Source organism: Eumetopias jubatus, unplaced genomic scaffold (genome assembly GCF_037043125.1).
Source record: "Eumetopias jubatus isolate StellerSeaLion01/CBP00866 unplaced genomic scaffold, mEumJub1_p1.0 scaffold_13, whole genome shotgun sequence".
Taxonomy (NCBI): Eukaryota; Metazoa; Chordata; class Mammalia; order Carnivora; family Otariidae; genus Eumetopias; species Eumetopias jubatus.
The window spans coordinates 12,101,436-12,112,321 of record NW_028274819.1 but is presented as its reverse complement, the minus strand read 5'-3'; the positions used below and the strand labels follow the sequence as shown (position 1 = coordinate 12,112,321).

At 44.5% G+C, this 10,886-nt stretch overlaps 1 protein-coding gene across 1 annotated transcript in view; it reads left to right on the top strand.

Annotated features, from left to right (window-relative positions):
- The first annotated feature begins 9,954 nt into the window (after positions 1–9,954).
- DTX4 (deltex E3 ubiquitin ligase 4) overlaps positions 9,955–10,886 on the top strand; it is a 33,055-nt gene continuing 32,123 nt past the window's right edge. Inside the window, exon 1 of the mRNA XM_028111056.2 lies at positions 9,955–10,221. Coding sequence (XP_027966857.1) covers positions 10,011–10,221 — 211 coding nt within the window. The 5' untranslated portion in view covers positions 9,955–10,010. The remainder of the gene's footprint in view (positions 10,222–10,886) is intronic.

The following is a 10,886-nucleotide window of genomic DNA, read 5'->3' as shown; positions in this document are numbered from 1 at the left end:
AAGTTAGTCCTGAGAGCTAGGGATGTTTCCTATTGCCATGTCCCTTTTCAAATCCTGAAGTCCAGTTTTTATCTCATCAACACTATATAATTCTTTAGAGAACTCCGCCCCCACTTTTCATTGCCTTAAGCAGGGGAGGACATGAATATAAATTAGTGCAATCCTTAAGGATCTAAAGAATATAGGAAAAGTGGTCTCTGTCATATATGCATATAATTTATTAGTTGACCCCTGCAGAAAACTAGTAAGTCTGAAGAACAGCCGTTGACTTCTGCAAAGTCAAACCAAGTGGTAGGCCAGTGTACCACATCTGTGATATCACAGTGTGGTATTTTTGCCAGAGCAAATTAGCACTGCCCCAGGTACACTGCGTGTGACCATTGACCGGATTAACGTGTTCTTTTCTTTCACCATCAGGAAAAAGGATCATAAGCAGCTCAGTGGAACAGACGATAGTACCTATTTTTTTAGTTTTGCCCGAGACTATATTAACACTTTCTTCTTTTGATACAATATAGATATAAAAAGTCTGGACTATTTGTACTTCCTGCAGGACCATCACATCAATCCACTCTGTCAATGACATCATGCTAATCAGGCCAGAGGAGCAAGAAGTAGCCAGTACATCAGAGGTCATGGTAGACACACATTTCAAATGATAGGAGATCGACTTTATGAAGAATCAGGAGCCCACTAAATCAGGGATGTGCCAGGACATCTCATCCAAAGCAAGAGATAAATTATTGAGTCTTGTGTACCTCACTATGAAGGAGGTACACTGCCTCTTTGGTTTCTGAAGGTAGCATATTCCACACCTGCGTATACCGCTTTAGCCCATTTACAAGGGTGACAAAATAGGCTGCTGGCTCTACATGAAGCTCAAATTAGAAAAAGTTTCTGAAGACCTTGGCTATAGTGAAAAAACAAAAACAGTGCTGTTACTTGGATGGTGCCGCCTAGCTGAGCCTGATATTACAAATGTCAGCTGAGGGCAGAGATACCATGTGGAGTTTATGGTGAACTGAACCCAAGTGGGGGAATCACAATACAGACGCCTGGGGTTTTGCAGCAAGATCATGTCGTTTGCAGTGGAGAATTGTATGCCTTTTGCATAGCAACTCCTGGTGTGCTACTGGGCCCTGTTAAAGGTGGAACATCTGATCTTGAGACATCAAGTGACTACGCATCCAGAATTGTCCATTATGTGGTGAGTTCCTTCAGATTTCCCAAGTCATAATGTCAGGTGTGGCCAAAGGCTGTCTCTTGTAAGATGAAAGTGGTACACCCAGGATGTATGAGCAGGACAAAAGATCACAAGTGAGTTGCATGGGCAATGTGGAGAGCATCTCTACAAGAACAGCCACATCCCAATTCCAGGAACCTGTGAGTATGTTAAATTCCATGGCACAGGGCAAATGTGGGGCATCTCTAATTGGCCATGTTAGCTTCTGAGCTCCCTGTTGGCCAAAACTGTGACAGGGCACAAGTTCAGGAGGTCACAAAGACCACCTTTTAGGTTCAGTAATTTTATAAAAGATCCCTAGAAGTCAGAAAACTGTTATGTTCATGGTTATGGTGTATTACAGTGAAAAACAGATTAAAATCAGCAGAAGAGTGAGATTTATTCAAAGCATGCAAGGCTGGTTCAACCTGAAAAAAATTAATTGATTATTGATGTAATGACATCAGCAGGGTAAAGAAGAAAAATGATATGATCACATCAATAGATTCAAAAAAGCATTTGAGAAATTCCAATGCCCATTTATAAAATCTCTCAGCAAAGTAGGAATAGTGGAGAACTTCCTCAGGTTGATAAAGAACATCTACAAAAACCTACAGCTAACATAATTCATGGTGAGAAACTTGATGCTTCCCTGCTAAGATCAGAAATAAGGCAAGGATGTCTGCTCTCACCTCTTCAGCATCATACGGGAAGTCCTACCTAATGCAATTTGACAAGAAAAAGATACAAAAGTGATACTAATTGGGAAAAAAGGAATAGAATTATCTTTATTCACAGATGACATGATTGTCTATATACTATGTATAAAATCCCAAAGAATCATCAACAACAAAATCTCCTGGAGCTAATAAGCAATGATAACAAGGTTGCAAGACACACAGTTACTATATGGAAGTCGGTTGCTTTCTTATACATCAGCAATGAACAATTGAAATTTGAAATTTAAAACATAATACAGTTTTCTAATGAACTAGAGAATTCTACCAAACTTTTAAAGAAGATTTAGTATCAATACTATACAGTATTTTCCAGAAAGTAAAAGAGGGTAGAATGCTTCATTTTATATAGCTGCTATTATCCTGATATCAAAACTATACAAAGATAGTAGAGAGAGAGAGAGAGAGAGAGAACTGCAAACCAATATTTTCCATAATTTTATACCCCCAAAGCCTCAAAATATTAACAGTTAGAATCCAGCAATATATTAAAAGCATTACTTACCATGACTAAGTGGAGTTTATTTCAAGGATATAAATCTGGTTCAATATTTGAAAACCAATTAATGCAATCTACCATATTAACAGACTATGGAAGAAAAATCACATGAACATATCAATCGATGCAGAAAAAAGATTTGATAAAACTCAATAAATGTTTGTGACAAAAAAGTCTCAGAAAAATAGGAATAGAGGAGAACTTGATAAAGAACATTTGAAATAAACAACTACTGGAGCACCTGGGTGGCTCAGGTGGTTAAGCATGGGACTCTTGCTTGATTTTGGCTCTGTTTGTGATCTTATGGTCGTGAGATCGAGCCCCCCCCCCCACTTGGGCTCCGCACTGGGCGTGGAGTCTGCCTAAGAGTCTCTCTCTCCCTCTGCCCCTTCCACCTCCCTCTCTTGAAAAAAAGAAAGAAAGAGAGAGAGAGAGAGAAAGAAACACGTACAACTGATATATTTAACAATGAAAGACTAAATGCTATCTACCTATGATCAGGAACAAGGCGCAAGAATGCCCATTCTCGGCTAAAATTAACAAGTCAGGGAATGATAGATGTTGGCGGGGATGTGGAGAAAGGGGAACCCTCCTACACTGTTGGTGGGAATGCAAGCTGGTGCAACCACTCTGGAAAACAGTATGGAGGTTCCTCAAACAGTTGAAATTAGAGCTACCGTTCGATCCAGCAATTGCACTACTGGGTATTTACCACAAAGATACAAATGTAGGGACCCGAAGGGGTACGTGTACCCCAATGTTTATAGCAGCAATGTCCACAATAGCCAAACTGTGGAAAGAGCCAAGATGCCCATCGACAGATGAATGGATAAAGAAGATGTGGTATATATACACAATGGAATATTATGCAGCCATCAAAAGGAATGAGATCTTGCCATTTGCAACGACGTGGATGGAACTGGAGGGTGTTATGCTGAGTGAAATAAGTCAATCAGAGAAAGACATGTATCACATGACCTCACTGATATGAGGAATTCTTAATCTCAGGAAACAAACTGAGGGTTACTGGAGTGGTTGGGGGTGGGAAGGATGGGGTGGCTGGGTGATAGACACTGGGGAGGGTATGTGCTACGGTGAGCGCTGTGAATTGTGTAAGACTGTTGAATCATAGATCTGTACTTCTGAAACAAATAACGCAACATATTTTAAGAAAAAAGAAAAAGAAGAAGATAGCAGGAGAGGAAGAAAAGGGGAGTATGTCAGAGGGGGAGACAAACCATGAGAGATGATGGACTCTGAAAAACAAACTGAGGGTTCTAGAGGGGAGGGGGTAGGGGGATGGGTTAGCCTGGTGATGGGTATTGAGGAGGGCACGTTCTGCATGGAGCACTGGGTGTTATGAACAAACAATGAATCACGGAACACTGCACCAAAAACTAATGATGTAATATATGGTGATTAACATAACAATAAAAAATTTAAAAAAAAAGAATGCCCATTCTCACTACCATATTCAACATAACACTGGAAATTCTAAGAATTATAATATGGTAAGAAAGGGAAACAAAAAGCATAAAGATCAGAAAGGAGGAAATAAAATAGTCCCATTTTCGGACAGTGTGGAAAATTCCAAGGAATCCGCAAAAAAACTCATAGACCTACACTTGGACTCATGAAAGGTCACAAGATACCAGGTAAACGTACAAAAATCCATTGTATTTCTACATAGCAACAAACATGTGGACAATAAAATGAAAAATACAATGCCACTTACATGCACTCCTCCCCAAAACAAAATACTTGGGCATAAGTTTAACAAAACATGTACTGTATATGTGTGCTGAAAGCTACAAAACGCTAACAAAACAAATCAAAGATCTAAGTAGAGAAGCATATTGTGTTCCTGGGTTTGACGACTCAGCATAGTGAAATGATGTCAGTTCTCCCCAGACTGATATATGGTTTCAGTGCAATTCCTTAAAAAATCCCAGCACATATTTTTGCCCATATAGACAAGATTATTCTAATATTTATATGGAAATCAAAAGAACTGGAACAACTAAAACAATTTTGAAAGAGAAGAATGAAGTGGGAGGAACCAGTCTACTTAATTTAAAACAAGACATCATACAGCTTATTCATCAACACTGCGGCACTGGTGGAAAGACAGACAGATACGCCTATGGAACAGAACAGAGAAAGCACAAACAGAGCCACATAAATATGCCCAACTGATTTTTTTTTAAGATTTTATTTATTCATTCATGAGAGAGAGAGAGGCAGAGGGAGAAGCAGTCTCCCAAGGAGCAGGGAGCCCGACGCGGGACTCGATCCCAGGACTCTGGGATCATGACCTGAGCTGAAGGCAGATGCTTAACCATCTAAGCCACCCAGGCGCCCTGCCCAACTGATTTTTGAGAAAGATAGAAAAACAATTCAAAGAAGGGAGGATAGCCTTTTCAACAAATGGTGCTGAAACAATTCAACATCCAGAGGCAAAAAAAAGAAAAGAAAGGAAGGAAGGGAGGGAGGAAGGGAGGAAGGAAGGAGGAAGAAATAAGAAATTCAAGCTAAACTTCATTTTCACACAAAAATTAACTCAAAATGGATCATAGATTTTAAACACAAATTGTAAAACTATAAAAATTTCCAGGAGAGGGGCACCTGGGTGGCTCAGTTGGTTAAGCGACTGCCTTCAGCTCAGGTCATGATCCCGGAGTCCCAGGATGAAGTCCTGCCTTAGGCTCCGAGCTCAGCAGGGAGCCTGCTTCTGCCTCTGACCCTCTCCCCTCTCATCCTGTCTCTCCCTCTCTCAAATAAATAAAAAAAAAAAAAAAAAAAAAAACCTTCCAGAAGAAAATACTCAAATCCTAGGACTAGCCAAAGAATTCCTAGAATTGACATAGAAAATAGAAACCATAGAAGGAAAGTATGGTAAGTTGGACTTCATCAAAATTAAAAATGTTTGCTTTGTGAAAGACCCCACAAAAAGGGTGAAAAGGCAAGCTACACATTGAGAGAAAATATTTACAAACCACATATCCACCAGAAGGTTATTAACTAGATATATAAACAACTCTCAAGTTTCAACACTAACAAAAATTAGTGGCAAAAGACACGAACAAACATTTCATTAAAAAGGATACATAGATGCCAAAAAAAAAAAAACTAAGCATATGACTTTGCAATTGTACTCCTGAGTGTTTATCACAAAGAAATGAAATGAAAACTTTATGTTCATGCAAAAACTGGTATATGAATGTTCATAGCAGCTTTATTCATAATAGCCCAAACTAGAAACAACTGTATGTCTGCAGTGGGTGAGCAATATGGTACATTTGTTTTATGGAATACTATTTAGCAATAAAAAGGAACAAACCCTTGATATACACAACAATCCGGATGAATCTTTAGAGAATTATGCTGAGTAGGAAAAACTAGTCCCCAAAGGTTACGTAGTCTGTGATTCCATTTACATAACATTCCTGAAATGAAAAAATTATAGATTTGGTAATATATTAGTGATTGCTAGGGGCTCAGGACAGCATGGTAGGGGGAAGATTGGTTGTAGCTATAAAAGGGCCATATAGTGGAGCCTTGTGGTAATAGAAATGTGTATTGTATACACTTGTAGACAAAGTATATATTTTGTATACATTATATAATATATGATACAATGATATTGTATCAATAAGGGAGCAGAATTATAACTATTCTGTATCTTGACTGTATCAATATTAGTAGTGATATGGTTTAATACTTTTTTTAAAGATGTTATTATTTTTAAGTAATCTCTATACCCAACGTGGGGCTCAAACTTAAAACCCTGGCATCAACTCAAACGCTCTACCGACTGAGTCAGCCAGGCACCCCATGTACGATACTTTTTTTAAGTACAGGTTTTTAATATGTTACCGTTGGGTAATATGAGGGAAAAAGATGCATGGGAGCTGTCTGAATTCTTACAACTACCTGTGAATCTACAATTATTTAAAAATAAAAAACTTAAAGAGAAGGCAATGCAGCTTCTGTCTGGCTCTTTCTGTTGGGTCATACTCATTTGGAACCCAACCTCTATGCTGTGAAGAAGCCAATCGGCAACATAGGCCATTTGTAGGTGATTGGGCAGATAGCCGTAACTGAATTCCCAGGTGACAGCCAGCATCAGGCACTGGATGGGAGTGAGAAAGCCTGCACATGATTCCAGCCCCCAGCCATCCCTCAAGCCGCCTTGAGCTACATGTGGAGCAGAGACTAGCTGTCCTCGTTAAGCCCTCACCAAATTGCAGATTCATGTGCAAAATAAATGTTCGTTGCTGTTTTCAGCCACTAATTTTAGGGTAGTTGATAAGAGCAATAGGTAACTGGGAAAAATGAACATTCCACAGAAAAAGAGAATGCCTTTTTCACTGAAATTTAGTGTTAAGTTATGATGGCACTTTTTGGAGTATCATCAGATTATACCTTTAAACAATTCAGACTGGCTTCATTCCAATCAGTCCCAATTAGTGAGGTTTTATTATAGCTGCCATATTCCAAATTACAAATTGGGCACCTCACTTGGTTAAAGATTAGAAAAAGAGAATGCCTTTTTCACTGAAATTTAGTGTTAAGTTATGATGGCACTTTTTGGAGTATCATCAGATTATAACTTTAAACAATTCAGACTGGCTTCATTCCAATCAGTCCCAATTAGTGAGGTTTTATTATAGCTGCCATATTCCAAATTACAAATTGGGCACCTCACTTGGTTAAAGATTAGTATGCCACTTGGGAACAGGAGGCAATTAGGGAGACATAGTTTGGATACTATAATAAAATGTCTGAGGTTTTCAGGGGTTTATGGTATGGATTATTTGAAATTAGATTGTCTTGGGAGATCTGAGAAATGTATAAATGAATACATTACTCTTATTGTTGACACATAATTATAAATTATGATTGCCAAGTGGGTTGTTATAAATTATAACTCATCATAGCTTATCACAAATACACACATCCTATAACTGTAATTAATGACTAATGTCAAGTCATCTATATATTCACTTCTTTGTACAAGTGAATCAGGCTATATACAAACCCTCTCTTGTGTCATTAGGCGTTTTTGTTCTCTTGTAACACACTGCCATCTTTCACATGGCAGGTGCAAGAAGACCAGACACAGAATCAAGCTGGACATAGGTAAGAGCCAGCTTCTTCCTACTTCCTATTCATCTTTCAAATGGCCGGTCTAACATTTGTCCACAGCCCTCTCATCTGGTTTAGGCATTTTCTGCTTGAGAATTTCTGCTTGAGCTGGTCAGACTCTGTTTTCTCCCTGGTACTTCCAGCATTCCTTAAAGCAATACTGACAGTTCTGGATACTTCCCCAGACCACAAGAAATCTTCCAGAGTCTTTATACTCTTGGTCTTATGATTGGAAATAAAAATAGCTCAATAAAGCTCTAGATCACCTTTTCTTTACTTCGACTTTTGTTCTTGCAAAATACCTTTTCCTCGTGTTTGCCTTCCCTTGTTTCACACTGAGGCTCTTTCACATTGCCACATAACTTGTTTCTTACTGCACCACCTCCTTGTCATGGATGGAGTATGCATTTTTTTTTTTTTTTTTGGTGGGGGGTTGCCCAACCAAGTTTTGAATACCAATTTCGCCTTTGGCTAAATATGTGACCTAGAGCAAATTGTTTAAATTCCCTAAGTCTCATCATTTGAAAAATAAGAATAATAACGGCTCTTGGTAGGATAAATTGAGATCTCCTTTACTCCTTTCCCCTTTGTCCTTCAAACCCTGAAATTTGATGTTTTAATGAAGGTATTGATTGAATCGGTTGGGAGGCTGGCCTTTGGGAGATACTAACTGGAATCTTTAGAAGTCATGCTAGGGAGACTATTGGGCAAGGGCACCATTAGGAACAAAGCTCTGAGGTAGCCTCGATCCTAGCGCTTTTTGGAGGCTGGAAGAAGAACATTTCTGATATTTTTCTTTTGCTTTTTGTTTAGAACCCCGTGAGGGGGAAGGCAAGGTCAGAGGGATGAAGAAGATATGGGCAGTACTAACAACAGAAGAAAGGATGCCTGTGGGAAAGTAAATCTTTCACAACAAAAAAGGTTATGATATTATGAGAGAAAACGATTATTTCAAAGAGATCCCAGTCCCTAACACATATACTGTTTTTATTTTTCTATATCCTATCCTGCATCATCCTCATCATATGAATTCATGTGTGTGGTTGCGACCTCAACAAAACGAAGTCTGTGTTCTCTGGCAAAATTAACACTAAATCTTGATGTTAATCTGCCCTTCTAGATTATTGTCCATGCTAACTAGTGACGGCGAAAATAACCAAGTCTAGCTTGTGTTTGTCCTAGTGTCTCATTATTTCGTTCATAGAAACCCTGCAGAATAAATCCAGTTAGCCTGTATCTTCTGGACTATAGTAGTATTGAAGCAGGCTAAGAAAAACACATTTGCACTCCACATGGACGACACAGACCCATCATCCACCAAATTGCTTCATCCCTTTTGCACTGGGTCTCGCTAGCAAAGGTTAGAGTCGAGCCGTAGTTGTGTGGCCATTGGCCCAAACGCGCGTCGCCCCGGGCCAGCAGGGGGCGTGCGAGCTCTGGGGCACCGGCCCGGCGGTCAGGGGCGTGGCTCCGCCTCCTTGACGGACAGCTAAGGATGCGAGCGAAGATGAGGTAATAGGAGCCAGAGCGAGGAGGGCGTGGGGGCGCGGGGCGCGTGTGTACGAGAGTGTGAGTGTGAGTGCGTGCGCGAGCCGGAGACCTGGCGCCGCGGACACCGATCACGCTGAATTAAAAAAAGAAAGAAAGAAAATTCCATTTCTGGGAGGGAGGCTGCAAGGCGGTGGCGGGCGACAGCTGCGGTCCCGGGGCCGCGTCATGGCCTGTCGCTTTGGGGCGCCTGGGGACGGGGGAAACCCCCGCAGGCGCGGGTTTGCCTTAGCGCCCAGCTCGGGAGGGGCGCTTCATTCTGGAGGCGACTGAGCAGAGCCGCAGGGAGGGGGAGCTCTCGCCGAGGCGGCGACAGCGTCCGCGCGGCCACAGGGTGGGCAGGGAGGGGCGGGCGGGGAGGGGAGCCCGGCGTGCCTTTCCGAGCGCGAGCGCGCGGCGAGATCCCACCCCGGCGTCTGCAGAGCCCGAGGCGCAACTGGTGCGAGGGCTCCGGGCTCGCCTCGCGGTCCGCCCAGCTCCGACCGCCCGCGCTCCGGCCGCGCGCCCGCCGGGGCTTTGCAAGGCGGGGGCCTGTCTGCGGAGAGCCGGGCATTTGCATGAAGCCGCTGGACCCCACGGAGCAGCGGCAGCAGCGGCGGCAGCGGCGGACCCCGGCGGCGGCGCACGGTCGGAGCCGGGCGGCCCGGGTGTCCGGGCCCCGGTGGATGCGCGGCTGGGGAGGGGCCCATGGGCCGGAGCTGAGGCTGCCGGGGGCGGCGGGGCGCGGCGCGGGGGGCGCGGCCGAGGCCCGCGGGCGGCGGCGCAGGAGGAAGCGGAGGAGGACCGGCGCGCGGGGCCCGGGAGGCAGGCAGCGCAGCGCCGCCGCCGCTGCCGCCGCCGCAGCCCGGGGCTCGCCATGCTCCTGGCCTCGGCCGTGGTGGTCTGGGAATGGCTGAACGAGCACGGCCGCTGGCGTCCCTACAGCCCGGCCGTGAGCCACCACATTGAGGCTGTGGTCCGCGCCGGTCCCCGCGCCGGGGGCAGCGTGGTGCTGGGCCAGGTGGACAGCCGTCTCGCGCCCTACATCATCGACCTGCAGTCCATGAACCAGTTCCGCCAGGACACGGGTGAGCCGGCGCCCCTGCCCCGCCCGCGCCCGCCTCCCCTCCCTGCCCTGGGATCTCCCGCCTCAAGAGCCCACCGGGACCCACCCAGTCCGCAAGTCCGTGCAGTGTGTCACCGGGAGGTGGTTGTGGAGGGGGCGCTTTACTCCCCACCATCCTAAGATCCCTCTGCGATAAATGTCCATGCAAGTAATATCAGTGCCCTGGATATGCAAATGGAGCTTCCAGCGAGCCCCTAAAACCCCCCCTTCCGCGCCCCCTTTTAAGCGCTCGGTGGCCCCAAGTTCTGCCATGTAGAAATTCGAGGACCCGCCCAGCCCATAAGCAATCCCGGCCGCTGGGAAAGGCTTCCTGCTCTCATCCTCACACCTTGGCTGGCCCTGCTTTGCCTCAGGCACCCTTGGGACTGACACACGTCCCCCTTGTCACCCACCTTCCTGCCTCCGCCCCTTCCGTGTGGGATGCCTTCTCACAGCTGGGTCCTCAGGGTGGGACCCGGGGGAGGGAAGAAGGGATTCCCTGGGGGCATTGGCGGTGCTCTAGCATGGGAAGGGTGGTCGCCCTGGGAGGGGAGCCTGGAGCTAGGGGCTTCCAGGGCATGGCACGCCCTGGATGCTGTGGCGTTGGCCAGTGCCGAAGCAACAGGCCAGAGCAGATGTTGGGGGGGG